Source organism: Schistocerca cancellata, chromosome 4 (assembly GCF_023864275.1).
Source record: "Schistocerca cancellata isolate TAMUIC-IGC-003103 chromosome 4, iqSchCanc2.1, whole genome shotgun sequence".
Classification (NCBI taxonomy): Eukaryota; Metazoa; Arthropoda; class Insecta; order Orthoptera; family Acrididae; genus Schistocerca; species Schistocerca cancellata.
This window is the reverse complement of record NC_064629.1, coordinates 237,335,274-237,355,776: the sequence shown is the minus strand read 5'-3', so window position 1 is coordinate 237,355,776 and position 20,503 is coordinate 237,335,274. Positions and strand designations below refer to the sequence as shown.

The window sequence follows — 20,503 nt, the reverse complement described above, 5'->3', positions numbered from 1 at the left end:
AGCAACTATAGATGTTTTTAAATGAAATAATGTAACTTTAAGGACCATCAATAGCCAATGAAATGGGAGTTGCTGTGGTTTTTGCAACAATATAAATAAATAAGTTGCACATTTATTTTTATACTGAGAATGGGCTCTTTCTTAAATATTGACCTGTTTCACCCTCAGTTGCTAGTTTAACAATGCACTGATTTATGATTCTGTCACAGTGTCAACTGCATTAGAATGTTAGTGAGATGAATATTTGTAAACTGCTTTGTTTAAGCAAATAAAGCAGATGTTAACATTGCAACAAGAAAAGTAACATATCACTCAAAACTCGACACAGTCCCTTGATCGTCTCCATGTCTCCTCAACTATCAACTTGGTATGACTGACAACTTGAGACCAGCTCCTGTGATGTAACATTTGCAATGACTTCTTTTGTCACCATTTCAGCCTCACTGAGCATGTATGACATGTTTTTTGCCACATTATTTTTCACCTAAACCCATATATTCTCAGTCAGATTTAAAAGAGCACGATACAGAGGAAGCCTGATTAAACATTATCCAGGTCGTTGACCCGGTAGTGTGTTTTTGGCTTGTACTGCAAGTTCCATTAACTTCACCTTACACAAGCTAGGTTTAACTTTATCTAACCAAACATTTCTTTGTATCCAGAGAAAAATAGCCACTTTCCTTTGCTGCATTGTTGGAGCTTTAGCCATAACAACCGACTGGTATGGTGCATTGTCCATTACTACGGTCGAATTTGGAAGAATATTTTGCGGCAGAACATTATCTTCACAGCTGGTGAATGTGTTCTTGGATGACCATTTTTATTGCCAATCTCGTGTTCAGACGTGCTGTACTGTTATTAATCCAGTGCCATCACGAAACTATCGTTCACACTACCTGACGAATGTAGAACACTTCAATGCCAGAAAATATCACTTTAAAATGAGAGCTACCGTATTTACTCGAATCTAAGCTGCACTTTTTTTCCGGTTTTTGTAATCCAAAAAACCGCCTGCGGCTTAGAATCGAGTGCAAAGCAAGCTGAAGTTCTGAAAAATGTTGATAGGTGCCGCCACAACTAACTTCTGCCGTCGAATATATGTAGCGCTACACAGCCATCTTTTGTAGGCACAAAGATAAATACTGGCGCCAAAACCTCTGCGTCAGTAAATAAAATTTAAAAAAAAAAAAAAAAATTGGAAGACGAGCTTTTTTTCCCCGCCCGAGTTTCGACCACTGCATTTTCATACATTATCCAATGAAGTAAATACGAATTCCGTATAGTTCATCTTCGAATTTCAATGTACTACGAAAATCCGACTGGTAATACTGGGATTTTTGTCAATATGGCCAACTACACGTTCTGAATTTTTTCCTACCTGTGAGAAGAGATGGTTGCTAATAGGAACCTGATGAAATGTGAATCACATGCAGTATTCTCTTCACCATAAGAATAATATGAATATAAACATTTTGCCATGTATTCTTTCGTGTTTGCTTCTATTTCATTTAAATCCTGTCTGCTAAATAAACTACGAAACTAGAGTGAAACAACAGCAAACGCAGAAGAATATACGTATCGTGTCATGTTTATATTCGTATTACTCTTATGCCTAATAGTGATACAGCCAGAAATGAAGCATGGCAACTGACTAGATTTTTAAATCTAAGATGACTAATTTCTGTGCAGAATTTGATGTACTAAGGAAGCGGCTGCAAAGATTTTCAAACGGAGAAAAATTTTCGCCAAACTCTCGTTCAGAACATGTTCTATCATATCTATTATTTGGTTCTTGTTGATCATTATCAAAGAAAGCAGCAGTGTAAGTAACAACAAATAGCAGTCTCTTGCCATTGTTTCGCTAATGAGATGATTCCGCTCTTTTTTTAATTGTAGGCGGCGGTAGCGCGCACAAAAGCAAGCCATGCTGCGAGCAGCGACAGGCCGTAAACACGCACTATCAGAATGCGACAAACAATGCATGACACAGTATAGTAATGCATTTTCAGCTTGGAGTGACTGACGTAAACACCTATAACATAGAAAACGGCACTTATCAGATCAAAGCAAAATAAGCAATCGATTCAAACCAGACTAAGCACGTGAAAAAGGAAGGGTATCCGTATAAATACGGACGGAGCGCCTGACGCATAGCAATGGCTACCTGGTCAAGCTTAACTGCTAAGCCTATTACTCGAACCAAACTACTGTAGCGGTATCGTCATTCATTCGACCTAAATTGTGTCTCATATTACAATGGACCAACTTTGTTTAGATTTGGAGGTGCGGCCTAAAACTTTTCTCTCCCCTTGAATTTCGAGTCTCAAATTTCAGGTGCGGCTTAGATTTGGGAATTTTTTTTTTCCTTTATTTCGAGTCTCATTTTTCAGGTGCGGCTTAGATTCGAGTGCGGCTTACATTCAAGTAAATACGGTAATGAACGTAGGTGCATCTAATGTGTGGTACCATGTGCTGCTGTTTAACCACATTGTGGGAACGGGTGCTTTACCAACTGAACTGCTGGCGGTATGGAAAGCCGGCTCGCCATTGGCGTTACCTGGGCAATAGCGTCATGTCTGCTCCGGTGGGACAAACTTCAGAAGTTGCAACTAATTTTAAATGCACTACTGCTTCACTTAATAATATTTTGCCTATGGCATTTGCATGCATTATGCATATTAATTTCACACAGTTTAGCTGTTGTTAACTGTCATCTTGTCTGTGCATTGTACTTTTTGATCCTTGTGTGTGACAAAGATGATTGCATTGGGAAGAAGTCGTATAAACCCAAATGTGTTTCAGCATCTTTTTTGTGCCATTGTCAGTAAGTACATTTCATTCAAATCTGTGAAATGTGAACATGTTTCAAGTGATAATTATTCAACAAAAATTAGGCCTAAAACAGTTTTTGTTTGTTGTTGTCATTAACATAGGTTTTTTTGCATTAATTGGGTCATATAGAACCATCTTTTCATTATTGTATGTCCACCCCTGGTAGCTGAATGGTCAGCGTGACGGATTGTCACTCCTCTGGGCCTGGGTTTGATTCCTGGCTGGGTCAGGGAATTTTCTCCACCCAGGGACTGGTGGTGTGCTGTCATCATCATCATCATCATCATCATCATCATCATCATCCTATCATCCTCATTGACTGCAGGTCGCCGAAGTGGCATCAAATTAAAGGCCTGCACCCGGCGAACAGTCTGCCCGACAGGGGGCCCATAGCCATACTATTAAATAAATAAATAAATAAATTATCGTATGCTGGTAGTTTGTCATCTGCAACTAAATGTTGTTGTGAATTTGGTTGGCAAGTTAACACAGCACTTTACACCTGAACATAATTTTGTTGCTCAGAAATGTTTCGCTTCTGTATTTGTGATTACTTGCATTTTGCTATTGAAAGTCCTTTTTCATCTGCATTCTCATAAGTTAGTTGAGCAGCACACACAGATACTACACACAATTTTTCTAACTACTTTCTAAATAGCACTTTCTACAGAACCAAATCGCAGTGTGTCCAGTCCCAGTTGATGTTCACTTGTTTCAAGGTAGTATGGCACCAAATTTGGATTTTGTTTACTTCCCACCCCCACCCCCACCCTTTCTCTCTCTCTCTCTCTCTCTCTCTCTCTATCTGTGTGTGTGTGTGTGTGTGTGTGTGTGTGTGTGTGTGTGTGTGTGTGCAGACGTGCATGTTTAGCTTATGATATAGGATGTGATCGGATTTTAGTATTTTAAAATCTGTTTCTGTGTTACTTGGTGATGGCTGTGGGCTATTAGGTGGTCAGTAAATGGGTTGTTCTGTGTTGTCCTACTAGGTTTTGTATATACGTGGCCTGTTCATTCCCTTTCTGTCCGTCTATCACATATGTGTCATAGCAGTTTTCTCCTGCTATTTGTTGTATTGTGTTTAATGCTTGTTTGTTTTTAATTAGTTAATTTTGCCTATGGTCTGGACCATTGCTTGGTGATTGTCACTTACTGAAGTGTTCTCACTGTTAAATTTGACAGATAATACATTGAGACAGCAGTTTTGTTATTGGAGGCCTAACCTTGTTGTACTTGTTTGATTTTGTAGTAACATCGAGTGAGGTGATGCAGTGGTATGACACTTGACTTATATTTGGGAGGACAGCAGTTCTAATCCTGGCACAGAAATCAAGATTTAGGTGTTCCACCATCTCTCTAAAACACTTAAGGCAGATGGCAGGACCATTCTTAACAACATTTTTATTGACAAGAAGTTAAATCATAATTATACTTTCACAGGCTCAGTGCTTTTTTTTGGTAATGTCAAACAATTCTCGGTTGCCCAAAACAAGACAGAAATTTCCAAATGCAATGTTTTACTCTCAACTTTGCAATGTATTTATTCATGGAGCAAAGTCCTTAAAAAATGTTTTGATGAAGTACCATATTTACTTGAGTCTAAGCCGCACTCGAATCTAAGTCGCACCTAAAAAATGAGACTCAAAATCAAGGAAAAAAAATTTTCCCGAATCTAAGCCGCACCTGAAATTTGAGACTTGAATTTCAAGGGGAGAGAAAAGTTTTAGGCCGCACCTCCAAATCGAAACAAAGTTGGTCCATTGCAATATGAGACACAATTTAGGTCGAATGAGTGACGATACAGCTACAGTAGTTTGGTTCGAGTAATAGGCTTAGCAGTTAAGCTTTACCAGGTAGCCATTGCTATGTGTGGGCGCTCCGTCCGTATTTATACGGGTACCCTTCCTTTTTCACGTGCTTCGTCTGGTTTGAATTGATTGCTTATTTTTCTTTGATCTGATAAGTGCCGTTCTCTTTGTTATAAGTGTTTACGTCATTATAAGCTGAAAATGCATTATTGTACTGTGTCATACATTGTTTGTCGAATTCTTATAATGATTGTTTACGACCTGTCGCCGCTCGCGGCATGGCTTGCTTTTGTGCGTGAATACACGAAAGAATACATGGCAAAATGTTTAGATTCGTATTATTCTTATGGTGAAGAGAATACTGCATGTGATTCACAATTCATAAAAGTTCCTATTAGCAACCATCTCTTGTCACAGGTAGGAAAAAATTCAGAATGTAGAGTTAACCATATTGACAAACATCCCAAACAGTCTTGCCAGTCGGATTTACATAGTACATTGAAAGGCTGCTACATTCGAAGATGAACAATACGGAATTTGTATTTACTTTGTTGGATAATGTATGAAATTGCAGTGGTCGAAACTCGGGGCGGAGAAAAAAAGCTCGTCTTCCACCTCTTTTTTTTTTTTTTACTAACGCAGAGGTTTTGGCACCAGTATTTATCTTTGTGCCTGTAAAGCATGCCTGTGTAGCGCTACATATATTCGATGGCAGAAGTTAGTTGTGGCGGCACCTACCAACATTTTAAAGAACTTCCGCTTACTTTTCACTCGATTCTAAGCTGCAGGCGGTTTTTTGGATTACAAAGACTGGAAAAAAGTGCGGCTTAGATTCGAGTAAATATGCTAAGAGCTAGTGAGATCAGATAACTAGTCTATAACCCTGATCTCACCCAACGGACTTTCTGTGTTAACTATTCAAAATGTCTGGCATTGCCTTTTTAACAACGAAACATGCTTCATTTAGCACCTATGTATATAGGCTCCTATGCTTTTATTTGTACTTGTGTGGTAGTTGCTGTTTTTTTAGCCCTATCTTTACAGAGACTGTATTATGTGGAGAGTACCTCTCATCACAAACTGTTCTTCTAGATACATGTATACCCAGTGCTTGCTTGATCAACTGTTTTTCTAAACATCTGCCCAATGCTAAAGGCTTCATGGACATAGCAGCAAGTATATTTTATCTACAGGCTCAAAGTTGTCGCTGAGAAAGAATTATTTTTATCTCTGCCTGGTACATGCTTTGTTGACTGTATGTGACTGGCTAAAACTGGGAGGAAAGGCGAGAATGATGTGAGAGGTTGAAGTTTGAAGTCTGTGTATGGTGGATCATATTAGACAGTTGTTCCCCAAGTTTGAGTCGTGAGTCCAGCACACAATTTCAATTTGTTGCATAAAATAAATGCACTGTGTACTCTGCAGAGATTAAGAGAATTCTATTTCGGCAAACTTATTTTCTTTATAACTATTTTTCATATACATAACATATATGCTATCATACAATAATGGTACTTTGTACACTGCAAACATTATAAAAATTGTTTATTCGTTCATATATTACATTCCATGTTTCAGCAAACTATCAGCAGTTGAAATTTCCTAACAACTTCCCAAAGGCTTTCCCGGAGGCACCTGTTGCGGGACAAGATGTACGTTTAGAGTGTGTTGCCTTTGGATAGTAAGTAACTGATTTTTACTCATTCATATGCTGATTTCTATTATCATCTTACGCTGTTTTAGGCAGAGAGAGAGAGAGAGAGAGAGAGAGAGAGAGAGAGAGAGAGAGAGTTTTGTTTCATTTCATTTGTCTTAACATTAAAGTTATTATTGGTATGAAGAGCAAGAGTCATGTTCATCATGATATGATGATACCAGCAATTTGACACATTACATTTGCAGTAATTTACGGAGACATTTTACCTGCCTTTGTAGCTGAGTAGTCAGTGCAGCTGACTGCCATGTGGAGGACCTGGGTTCGATTCCTGGTACTGTCAGGAATTTTTCCACGTTGGGAGGACTGTTACAGGGTGCACTCAGTCCTGTGAGGCATTCTAAGAAGCTACTTAGCCAATTGGTAACGGTTCCGAGGTCAAGAAACCGGACAACGACCCAGAGTGGTGCATTGACCACGTCCCCCTCCATATTGCATTCAATGACACTGTTGGCAGAGGATGACACAGTGGTCGATTGGGTTTGATTGGTCTGCCTAGGGCCAGAATGTGGAACTTTACCTTCAACTTAAAAAGACATTTTGGTAATTGAGGTTGTGATTGGAAGATGCCTGTATATGGAGAAGGATGCCTTTCATTTGTGGCTAGAATACCACCTAGTTTGAGAGTATTTTATGACACATAGCTTGTATAAAATTTGCCATTGTGTCTGAAGTTATTAATGAATTACATGATAGGAATAATTCATCTTTTGCTTGATACGAAATTTATCACCTTGCACATAGTTGCAGACTGATGCCCTGAGGTATTTATGATTAATGATTGCATTGTGGAATGTGAATTTTCTTCTGTGACGTCATCGCAAGTCGGGAGAATGAGGTGTAAAACTGGTTGCATGAACAGGTGCTATGTACTGTGAGAGCTTTGAGCTGTTGTTTATCTTACACAAACCAGTTTCTCGATTGTGGTGGTAACTGAATCGTGAAGTTGTGTTTGTGTATGTTTTCTTGAAGTTTTGACTCCGTAATTCAACAGTTTCAGGAGTGTGCTGATTTGGACCTATTAATGTTTTCTTCTGTGGCTACTGCCAACTTTGATGAACAGACATCACTGTAGTGCAGTAGCGCTGTAGTAGCTCTAAGTCTTTTGGCTGCACAGCTAGAAGGAGGTGGACATAATTATACAGGGTGTCTCAGGAGAAATGGTCAATATTCAAGTATATATGACAGGAATGATCATTGGAAGCAAAAAATCTAGTAAACATGGGCTCTGTAACTTAAAGAGCTATGAACACTTGTTTGGCACAAAAGATGTGTTTCACAGTAACGAAGATGAACAAGTGCTTATAGCTCTTATGGTATGCATTTCTTGTTTTGAACCATACTTCCATCTCTCAGTATATGGAAAGGAAAGAGCTTGTAATAGAAGAGGTTTGTTTCACAGTATAGAAGATGGTAAGTGCTCATAGTTCATAAGGTATGCATCATAGAGTCTTGTTTATTAAACTTTTTTTTGCATCGGATGATGGTTCCTGTCATGTCCCTGAGTATTGACCATTCCTTCTGGCACAGTCTGTGTACAGAAAGTCTCCTCTGAACCAATACTGCACAAAAAAATTCAAGTAGCACTTGGGCCCATCCATTAACCACTGCAAGATATGTCCCCTGTAATAAATTTAGCTGATAATCTTATTCAATCCGAGGACATCCAGCTCCTCAATACTGGGCACGTGGCTCATTTCAGCACTATCTGTCATTATCTTTTCCCCTCTACCCACACAGGGGCTTCTCAGCAGGCCTAACTGAATGCAGTGCAACCAACCATATAGACTGTCCGGAACTGTGTGGAGCAGATGACAAATATCATATGCCAGTACGCTGTGCGTTAACCCCAAAGTCTTCAGGTTACTTTAGATGACATTCAGTTTCAAATTGGAATGACAATTCAGAGACAGGCAGGCGGCATTTCGAAGTTTAAAGAATAGATCAACACCAGAGAACCCACAGCATTTTGGGCTGTGAGGGCAAGAGCAAGATGAGCCATTTGGAAGACAAGGTGGAGGTCATTGTGGGAACTCCTGATCTGAAGTGAGAGTACCCCAAGCTCAACTAAAGTGTGGGAAGGTATCAACAGGCCCTCTAATACACAATTAAAATCAGCAGTATCAACTATACCTATACAATGGTGCATACCCATAAGCACTGTCAGTTGCAGGATATTATGCTATAGTGACTGATGGCTGATATGGATCCAGAGTTCTGCCGCGACTATCAGTCATGGAGAGGAACAGTTGAAATTTAAATCCAGCAATTAAGAATAATTCACGTGCTTTTTGTTCACTTGGGAGCTGAATTCTGCCCTGACTAAGACTTAGATTACTGTCCTGGTGATAATTAGATTCAGTAAAGTGTACTGTGGTACCTTAATGGCCAAGCAAAGCAAGTCGTCTTAGCATTTCATAATCAAATGTACCAGACATGACCATTTGCATGCTCGTGGAGGGAGGGAGTCCCAATTTAGTTCCTGACTCTAAGCAAAGACTACTTAGCCAACTAGCTACTGCAAGATCACACTTATTAGCTGTCTTTGAAAGACTGGTTTGTGTGTGTGTGTGTGTGTGTGTGTGTGTGTGTGTGTGTGTGTGAAAAATTAGGTCTAACATGGGCTGTAGAAACCAAGAGGAGCCACAGTTACTTCCAGTATTGATTTAGAATATATCATCCAACAGTTGATAACCTGGTCCTATTGGAGGCTGCAAGATAGCAGGCCATCCTTTGTAGGCAACACCTAATTAGCTGCTTTCTTCTACACACAGGAAACATACTGCATTTCTGGAAGGCACAATACCCCAATAGTCTATCAAGGAAGATTATGTGGATTAAGGTGTTAACACTTACTTCCATCCTGTGGTGAGAAAACCTATATGGTGTTCTCTGTATGTACACAGTTTTGGTATTTTCTGCTATACCCATTACCAGTTGTAATTTTCTGTTGAGGCGTCAGAGGAGTAGATGTGTTACAGTGACTCTAATTAACTTAAGATGTATGTTTCTGTTTATTTTCTCAAATTCTTAGTCTATTTGAACTCAGAATGAGGGAAATTATTCTAAATTTTTATAATTCATTGTGGCATCTGATCCCACTGCAGATCGTAAACTGACGTGGTCATTACTTTTAAGAAACTAAAATGAAAAAGGCATCAGATATTCTGAAGTGCTTTTGTCCCAAGTCAAATGGTATCCTTCTGCCCAAAATATGTAAAGCTTCTGTGCCATTGTTGCTTGCTTGTGTATGCCTTAGTTTATGAATCAGCAAAATCTTGAGGCCTTAAAGCCACTGACCTGTACTTGTGCACTCTTTAGGGAAGTATGTAGATGATGGACCTATTAATGCTGGTGCTAAACCAAGCCTTTCTGCTGAGGTCGCTGAGCCAGTTGGTAATTGGCAACAATTACTCATTATGCTGCAGGCACAAAACGTAGTTGTGTTCCTATACTCTGCTCTCCCTACAATAGAATTTACTTTCACAGAACAGCTTTAAGCAATGAGGCCATTCAAGATTGGTGCAAGGCAGGATCTAGTAGCACTTGGTGCAGCCCAAATTACACTTTTTAAAAATTTTTTTAAGATTATAGAAATACAGAAAGAAACGAGTAAACAATGTCATGTTGTGGACAGATGAGACTGTTAGCTACTCTGTCCTCACAATATGCACAACAACGGAATATACAGTCTATGTGGAGATATGTGATTCTTCAGTTTCTCCTGGCACATTTCTTGCTCAAACAGTCCACGGGTGTAATGCCGGTCCATAGTGTCCAACAGGCACAATATTTCGGCGATCAGACATGTTGCCATCGTCAGGTTCGCTGACGAACTGAGCTCTTGAGGGTGGATGGCCGTCTTAAACCCCCTCCTCCTGTGAGGTGTTTTCTCTGCACATCGGCGGTTGCTGAGACGCTGGCGTCGGCGTTGGTGGTGGCATCGGTGTAATTTCCCCATTCATTTTCTTTGCTGAGCGTCTTTTTAATTAGACTCAATGCTGGTTTCCTTGCTTTCCTGAAGTTATAGCCGCCATCTCAGTTGATGAGTCTGTCCCTGATACGAATTTTGATAGCCTCTCTAATGATGCCGTGCCAGTATTTAGATATCTGTGCCAAGACCCTGGTATGTTGGTAGTCCATTTCGTGATTTTCAGACAAACAGTGCTCTGCGTCCGCCGACTTGTTGCGGTTCCTAAGTCGAGTGTGCCGCTGATGTTCTCAGCAACGATCTTTGATGGTGCGCACTGTCTGTCCAATATAAGTCTTCCCACACTGACACGGAATCTTGTATAGGCCGGCCTTTTGCAAACCGAGATTGTCTTTGACACTTCCCAATAATGCTTGTGTTTTGTTGGGTGGGCAAAAGACAGTTCCTACTCGGTGTTTCCTCAATATTCGTCCTATTTTCCCTGATAGTACCCCAGTATATGGTATATAGGCAATGGCTCTCTCTTCCTCCATGACTTCTTCCGTCTCCACACGCTGTACTGTAGAGGTCTGGCAGAGAGCGCGTCTGATCTGCCATTCCTAGTACCCATTTTTCCGGAATACAGTTTTGAGGTGTTCCAGCTCATGGGGCAGACTATTTGCGTCAGAGATGGTGTGCGCCTTGTGCACCAGTGTTTTTAGCACCACATTCCTCTGCGAAGGGTGGTGGCAGCTGTTCACATGCAAATACAGGTTGGTATGCTTTTTCTTCCTGTATACCCTGTGGCCAAAGGTGCCATCCACTTGTCTTTTGACCATGACGTCCAGGAATGGTAATCTTCCTTCTGCTTCGGTCTCCGTAGTGAATTTCATGTATGTATGGAGTTCAGGTGTGTAAGGAAGTCTAGGAGGTTGTCCCTTCCATGGAGCCAGATCACGAATGTGTCATCCACATAACGGAGAAAACAAGTAGTTTCCATACAGACGATGCCAAAGCTTCCTCCGCGAAGTACTCCATATAGAAATTCGCGACCACAGGCAAGAGTGGGCTCCCCATTGCGACTCTATCTGTTGGTTCATAGTATTCTCCATTAAAGAGAAAATACGTGGAGGTGCTCTGGCCCCATGGAAGAGACAAGCTCCTTGACTTCCTTACACACCTGAACTCCATACATCCGAACATCCAATTCACTATGGAGACTGAAGCATAAGGACAATTACCACTCCTGCACGTCGTGGTCAAAAGAAGAGTGGATGACACCCTGGGCCATGGGTTATACAGGAAGAAAATGTACACCGGCCTGTATTTGCATGCAGATAGCTGCCACCACCTTTCACAGAGGAATGGGGTGCTAAAAACACTGGTGCACAGGGCGCGCACCATCTCTGATACAGAGTGTCTGCCCCACGAGTTGGAACACCTCAAAACTATATTCCGGTAAAATGGGTACTCAGAATAGCAGATCAGACGCACTCTCTGCCTGACCTCTACAGTACAGCGTGTGGAGACAGAAGAAGTCATGGTGGAAGTGGTAGCCACTGCCTATATCCTGTATAGGATGAATATTGAGGAAACACTGAGTAGAAAATGTCTTTTTCCCACCCAATAAAACATGAGCATTACTGGGAAGTGTCAAAGACGATCTCGGTTTGCAGAAGGTAAAGGTTGGCACATACCAGATTCTGCTCAGTGTGTGAAGGCTGATATTGGACAGACAGTGCACACCGTCGAAGATCGTTGCCGAGAACATCAGAGGCACACTAGGCTTGGGTACCCCAACAATTCGGCAGTCACACAGCACTGTTTGTCCGAAAACCACAAAATGAACTACCAACATACCAGGGTCTTGGCACAGACATCTAAATACTGGGACGGCATCGTTAGAGAGGCTATCGAAATTCATAGCAGGAATGGACTCATCAACCGAGATGGTGGCTATAAGCTCAAGAAGCCATGGGAACCAACATTGAGTCTAATTAAAAAGACGCTCAGCAAAGAAAACTAACAGGCGACCAGGGCAGATGAGACAATTGTACCAACTCCAGCGTCTCAGTGACCGCCAACACACAGCTGTGTGCGTGGACCCCGGAGAGAACGCGTCGAGGGTGGGGGGGGCTCTGGAGCTCTATTCATCAGCGCACCTGACTATGGCGACATGTCTGATCACCGAAATATTGTATATTGTGCCCGTTGGACACTATGGACCGGCAGTACACCCGTGGACTGTTTGAGTATGTGGGGATATGTTTGTATGTGAACTTGAAGGCACTGGAGCCTGAAATATTAGCAATACAAAACTCCTTGTATGCTCTAACACCACAAGTACTTTTTGAGTTGTCCAGTGCATTTATGTAAATAAATCCAGAAAGTCGAGGTCTCGTGCACAAGGAGGCTGTGGAAGGGGACCTCATTCTGCTATGTACCAAGGCACATGGTAAAGGTCACTTAGAACAGGTAACCTGTAGCACATTCTGCTGTCCCTATACCTGCTACAAGAGGACTTAAAAAAAACACGAGTTACGTATTATAACAATAGATCAAATAACTTTTATTGACTGCTGAACTACACTTCAAAGTGACACAAATATATGACACTATTTTTCAGCATAATCACCAAGCCTCTGTAAAAATTAGTCAGAATGTTCTACCAGTCATTCAGTTCCAGAATAGTAGGACTCCATTCCTCGGTCACAGAGCCTTTCGAGAACTGCTATGTGAACGTCCTCATAGTTGGAAAATCTCTATCCCTCCAGATGTTCTTCCTCAATTACCTGGACACTGTCGTCTGTGGTTGATGTCAACAGCTTTGCAACCCGATCAGCATAACCCTCGTCTGTGCTGCGTTGATCAAATTGTCTGTACCATTTCACTATGGGGCAATTCCATGTCAAATCAACAAGTGCTACAACCTGACCCTCTCAGATTTTTTTGAAATTAAGTATGCATATACTACTCATAAATCATGACACAAATTAGTTTTTTCACATTTTTCTGACGAACAGTTACCGAGTAATTGACCTTCAAAAATTGAAAAGATGACAATTTTTTTACTCGTGGAACAATGTTGTTTTCTTTACAACTCGTGTTCTAATTAAGCTAGAACAATAAAATTAACTTCATTGGAAAGCTCTTTTAAAGAGCTTTTATATGATACCAAACATCGTTAGTTTAATATATAGATACACATTGTTTATAAAAACAACATTGTTGAATTTATCGAATTTTGAAAAACTGTATTTTTAAAATTCTCAAAAAAATGTATGTGAAAGATACACTTTACATCTACATATTCTGAAAGTTTCAACGTGGGATGAGCATGGGATCACTATCAAAAGCAATTTTACATCAAGGGTGGTGCTTTAAAAATTTCTAAAAACTAAATTATTTTAGATATTAGGCCTGCTTCTCACCAGCTGTCTGTTGTAAAATGTGGAAATTAAAAAAACTTATAATTGATAAAAGAACATATGTTTTATGCTTCTGTAATTAATAAATACAAAATGAAAACTTAAAAAAATAAAAAAACACAGATAAATGAATACCTGAGATCAGACCTAAATTCAGTTAGTAATTACTATTATTTACAAATAGGCGTCCTATTAGTGCACTTCTTCATACTTCGAACTAATCAGTCTGTTGCACATCAACATTTCTGCACAGGATGACATATGTTTGCCCTGTAGCAGTTTCAGGGTTCACAACGGCCCCTACTTCCCTACTGCTTATGGAAAGAATGTCTGGATGACTCGGAAATGTAAAAGATGGTGATGGTCCATGTGGATGTAAGAAACTAACTGTGATTTCATCCTTCTCCTGATTTTTTTCAAGTACACAGGTTAACCACCAGAGTCCATTATAATCACAAGCAACATATCCTTTTATATCTTTGAACAGTATTGTATCACTGTCAGAAACTGTCACCAGTTCAATTTTACTATCATCAGAGTTTGAATACACTTTTGTTATTATTTTGTCCTTGCTAAAAGGAATAAAAGTGTGAAGATTCTGTGTCCCTACAATTTTGCAGCATTTCTCAAATCTCTCCATAAGTTTCATTTCTTCATTTTTGTGATCTTCTTTAGTAGCATACTTGAAGTTCATTCCTTCTATGTTATCCTTGACAAACATATAAAGTTGTTTTGGTGTCATTATTTGATCACTGTATGGCCGTTGCAGACTTGCTAGAGCTGCAAGTCGTTTAACTGTTCCACCAACACCATCACTAGCTCCCTTCCCATGCGAGGCGGCTGAAAAACGCCATTCAGCTTCAGTTTGGAAATCTACTTCATGATGGCACAGGTTGATAAAGTTCTTCCGTTTTTATAATGAGCTGCTGCTCCATCAGAGAAATAATATATTTTTCTTGGTTTTCTACCAAATTTAACAGTCAGGAAGTCCATCAAGTACGATTGGAACAAATGCACAACAACAGTGTCATGTGTTAGGCATTCTGATATGATTGCAAGACTTGTGTGCTCGAGTTTGTTCCCATCTTTGTAATAAGCAACAATGGGATGAATCATTGCTTGCATGTTTGTCCAGTGATAGCCTTGAACTTCAGACTGGATGACAAAGGAGTAATTCTCAGAAAAGTCACAGATCGGTAAGACATCGCCTTCTTTAAGTTCATTTCTCAGTCTCTTTTGGAAGGTTGATTGTTGACTAGCAACAAATGAATGTCGTGTAAGCAATTTTAATTTATCAAAAAAAACAATCAATAAAGTTGTCAGATGATTTTATGATTGTTTCTAGAGATGTGTATCAACGGAAACCCATTGCTGATAAGTTATATTATCAATATCATTAGTAGTCAACAAATCTTGTAAATATGTCTTAAATGTTCCTGGGCCAGGGCAGAATTTACATTCACCAAAATGACAAGCAGGTAATGACGGATTACATACAACTCTTGCAATGCAGTCTTTTGTAAGTTTTTATTGGATTATCTTCATCCTTTGTCAGCTGAGGAATGTTACATCCAGTCAGCATCAGTTTGAAGTTTTGATGGGTAGTACACACACAGACACTATGTGTACCACTACTTCCAGCTAAAACACAATTTTTGGGACGTAGGTCTGCAAACTTCGAAAATCCAATGTGGAGCTCTGGATGGTTGTCTTGAAAGTTCGCGTAAATTTCTTTCAAATTACTTAAAACTAGCCGTTTTTGTATGTGCAGTTTTTCTCCATTATCTCTCACAAGCACAAAATCTTTTTTCCCCATCATTGCCCTGCTTATCTCATCAGAACAATAAAAGTTTCTAACAAAATCAGCAGTTGTTTGATCAAGAGTCTTGCCAGGTTTTGGGTTTGGTGAAGACAAAATTCCATTGGCCTTCACCAAATCTTTTACTCTTCGAGCCATGTAATTTGTTATGTTAAATTCATCTTGAAGCTTCTTAACACTCCAGCTTTTAGGTAAAATGGTAAGAATTTCCATCTGTTTACTTCGAGATGTACATGTACAAAATTTATCTTTCAGCTGACTGATCATCTCAGATTCTGCATGATCATGTACCCCTTCTTCTTTTTCGGAAGGAAGCAATAATACCTTTGTTTGAATTGTTGAAGTTAATTTAATTAGTTTTTCCTTACGATATTTTGCTTCACACAGTCGTTTCTTCTTAAATGGCGATTCACCAATGTACTGCAAAGAAGCATTCAACCTTTCTAAGGCCTCCCTTACTGCAATGTCTTGTACGTCACTATCACATAAAACCTTTTGACTTTCTTGTTTCACCACAGAATACAGTAGATCATCATCATTTTCTGTGCTAGATGTATCACAAATTTTTACACATGCAATTTTTTTACGGCAGTTGTCACACACATTTTTATTTAAAGTTAAGAAAAGTTTTGTTGCTATCATCTATTGTGAAACAGGCTGTAAGTTTTTCTTGTGGTTATTGTGACCCTTTTCAATAAATGTATTACAGCACAAAGCTGAAATTTTAGGCATTTTATATTTCTCAAGTGAACAAACTAATTAAAAAAATGTTTTTGAAGTTGAATGCCTCAGCTTTCTATATTGAATACTACACAATATTACTTCTCTATTCTTCCACTTCCTGTAAAAAAATATTTCATTATGTTAATAGTATGCAAACATTAACTCGTTGTAGGCATACAAACTTACAGACTCTTGTGAGGTTTGTACAAAAGTACCTTCAAGCTAGATTCAAAACACATTTCAGAGTTAATCACATAATTTCACTACAGCTGCCTCAACAAAATATTGTGTGGGTCTCTTTCAACAATAGGTGAAAATTGTGGACAATATTAACTAGAGATAAAATACTTAATAGATTGCAGATAGTAACACCAAAGAATCATTTTGTATATAATCTTTAAAATGAGAGAGAGCTTCCTTCCCTCCTTCTCGTGGTTTGTTCAGTTTGTGAATTCATATCATAAGTGAATGAGCCTTTAACAATCTTCTGTTATCAGTTTTTACATTGTGGTTATTTAACCATCTTGGAATGTTTTATTAATGGTAATTGCACTATCAAATGCCCATAACCTACAGTCGTATTGTTGCAACATGCAAGGAATTGTAAATATGAATTAAGCTGTAGCATTTTAACAGTATATACTCATTATGGCTAGGAAGTAGCACATTTTTGTTTGAAATTACATCTTATGTATTGATTTTTTCCCCTCATGTTATACACACAAATAATGCAGACTTCTCAGTTAGTTTTTAACTACATCTTGTGTCTGTTACTGCATGCCTTGACTCTTTCTACACCCTAGTAGTGTGTCCTCCACCTCGTCTTACCACAAACCAGGCAGCGTGATTTACAGTTTCTGGAGATTATTTTATGGACAAACAGGCAATCACTCCCTTAACCTGTCGGTCAGAAGGGTGCTAGAGTGTAGCTGTTGTATAAAAACACAGTGTGCTATAAAAATTAGAGAAATATAGACCCTCCTGTCTCTTATTGATTGTAACAATTTTCTGAATTAAATTTTCTTTTATGTGCAACAGTATAATTGTTATCTGTATGTTATACTACAGGAGTATGTAGTTTATTGATGACTCTCATTTGTGTAGAAGAAAAAGCGAGAGAGATGGCCCACAGGAATTGTACTGATGAAGAAACATGTTCATATCTCAATCTGGCCATTTTAATTTAGATCAACCCCATCTGGCTATCCAGATTTATATTTTCCATGATTTCCCAAAACAACTCCAGGCAAATTTTTCCCTTGAAAAGGGCGTTGCCGATTTCCTTCCCCATCCTTTCAGAATCCGAGATTGTGCTTCACCTCTAATAACCATGCTGTCAATGGGACATTACACTCTAATCTTCCTTCCTTCTTTCCGTTCAATGAGAGGACAGTTCCTTTGAGGAAACCACAATGGTTATCAGCCCATGTCAGAACAGGACCAATTTGTTAATATACCGACTGATTGTTAATATACCAAGCTGTTTTTCAGAAAGGGAACTATTCACATCTGCATCCCACGGTGCTAATTTAGGTTTTGCTGTTTCACTAAATCACTTATATTATCTTGGTGGCTAAATGAGTTACCATTTGCATGCTTGTAACCAAATTTTTCCCACTTGTCTTTTTATGAGCCACACTCCAGGCTAATAATAATAATAATAATAATAATAATAATAATAATAAAAGGAAAAGGAAATTAGTTGTATCAGTGACCTGTTGAATGGATGCTCAAGAAAAGTAACACGCTCATCACTGGCATTGGAAAAACTAGAATTAGAGGCTAACTAAATTTTTTTCAGAACAGTATTCTCTTTTCCAGCAACAGCTCTCCCAGTTTGAGCATTCCTTATTTTTTGGCCTGCTAGTAGTTGTATAATTTAAGTGTGAGCTGAGAACAGTGATGTTTAATCGTTGATCATATGGCCTGCCGTCTATCGTGATGTTTACTCTGTGTCATCTCCTCACAAGTTCCTTTATTGTGAAGTATTTGTACATGTGTGAATGGGTTGTGAAGGAGGAGGAGGAGGAGGAGGAGGTGGTGGTGGTGGGGGGATTTGTGTGTTGGCTGATAATGTATGATATAACAGTGGGATCGCGATATATAAAACTAAAGGAATTATTTTGGTTATAATGTGATATGAAGAGCCAGATACCGTGTACAGGTCTTTTTTTTTTTTATTATTTTGAAAACGTTGTTCTTCATACATGTTGTGCCCCCAGGACAGGGTTGTTTTATTGATAAGCAAAAATTCAGGTATCTGTGTTGTATTGTTCATTTGAGTGGTGTTGTACCACAAGTTAATATTTAATGAAAGTATTTTACTAACCTTTATACAAAATACATTTACTACTCATTGGTCTGTTGGTTAACTACAATCACAGGCACATTGTACACTCATTTTCTATGGGTATGTATTATTATCTTTGTGGTAGAGCTTAAAAGTAAGGCATAAATTAAAAGTATACTTTTTAATTTGTTGGTAAGTTTTTCTCCAGTAATACATTGCTCTTGTTCTTCTTATGTATTATAGTCCAGTTCCTTCATACAACTGGACAAGGCGGGGTGCACACTTACCTCGTGGGGCTGTGCTGTCCAACTACAATAGAGTGCTGACAATACCTCGTGTCCAAGTTGAAGATCAAGGAGAATATGTATGCCATGTTCACAATGACCGAGCATCAATTGACAACGGTGTCATACTTACAATACAAGGTATGCCATATGTAATACATGTTCTGTTGCTGGCTTGATAAATTTATGGTTTATTAGACAAATAATGAACATTACATTATAATGTCAGGGTTAACGTTTGATGATCAGTGCATAAACTGCAGAAGATCCTGTAAATGACTTTTTGGCATAGTACCAGACTTGCTCTGGAGGGAGCTGATTCAGAACTCCATCTGACTATTTCACTCAGCTTCCTTGAAGTGGAAAGGTGTGTAATAAAGAAACAGTGTTATACAGGGCTATTACAAATGATTGAAGCGATTTCATGAATTCACTGTAGCTCCATTCATTGACATATGGTCACGACACGCTACAGATACGAAGAAAAACTCATAAAGTTTTGTTCGGCTGAAGCCGCACTTCACGTTTCTGCCGTCAGAGCGCTCGAGAGCGCAGTGAGACAAAATGGCGACAGGAGCCGAGAAAGCGTGTGTCGTGCTTCAAATGCACTCACATCAGTCAGTCATAACAGTGCAACGACACTTCATGACGAAGTTCAACAAAGATCCACCAACTGCTAACTCCATTCGGCTATGGTATGCGCAGTTTAAAGCTTCTGGATGCCTCTGTAAGGGGAAATCAACGGGTCGGCCTGCAGTGAGCGAGGAAACGGTTGAACGCGTGCGAGCAAGTTTCACGCATAGCCCGCGGAAAATTGGCTCATGCCACAAGTGGAGACCGACAGCGCTGACTTCATCTTTCAACAGGATGGTGCTCCACCACACTTCCATCATGATGTTCGGCATTTCTTAAACAGGAGATTGGAAAACCGATGGATCGGTCGTGGTGGAGATCATGATCGGCAATTCATGTCATGGCCTTCACGCTCTCCCGACTTAACCCCACGCGATTTCTTTCTGTGGGGTTATGTGAAAGATTCAGTGTTTAAACCTCCTCTACCAAGAAACTTGCCAGAACTGCGAGCTCGCATCAACGATGCTTTCGAACTCATTGATGGGGACATGCTGCGCCGAGTGTGGGAGGAACTTGATTATCAGCTTGATGTCTGCCGAATCACTAAAGGGGCACATACCGAACATTTGTGAATGCCTAAAAAAACTTTTTGAGTTTTTGTATGTGTGTGCAAAGCATTTTGAAAATATCTCAAATAATAAAGTTATTGTAGAGCTGTGAAATCGCTTCAATCATTTGTAATAACCCTGTAGTTTAGGAGATTTTGAACTGTATTGACAGTTCCCATTGTCTGTACCATATTTGAATTACTATCCTAGTTGCATATGTCAGGTGATGTGAAGTACAGTCTCAAATGGACTCGCTATCAGAACCAGGCAGCAAACATATCGAGACCGTCATCCACAGTGTGTGTTGCATTATTGTGCCAAAATATGGAACTGTCAACTTGACAGAGCACTCTAAAATATATCTTTTATCGATCACACTGGAAAAACCTCACAAATTCAAGTTAGCTAATAATTACTTTAATGATTACATTACCTGAATTGAGGTGTGTTGTTGGTTATGTCACACTGGACCTGTTTGAAGGATGTACAAGTGAACATTTGCATTATCTTTCAA

At 39.4% G+C, this 20,503-nt stretch overlaps 1 protein-coding gene across 1 annotated transcript in view; it reads left to right on the top strand.

The window, feature by feature from the left end:
• Positions 1–20,503, top strand: part of LOC126183326 (contactin) — a 160,377-nt gene that overhangs the window by 46,292 nt on the left and 93,582 nt on the right. The window contains exons 8-9 of the mRNA XM_049925188.1: positions 6,219–6,321; positions 18,768–18,949. Of these exons, the coding sequence (XP_049781145.1) occupies positions 6,219–6,321; positions 18,768–18,949 (285 nt within the window). The remainder of the gene's footprint in view (positions 1–6,218; positions 6,322–18,767; positions 18,950–20,503) is intronic.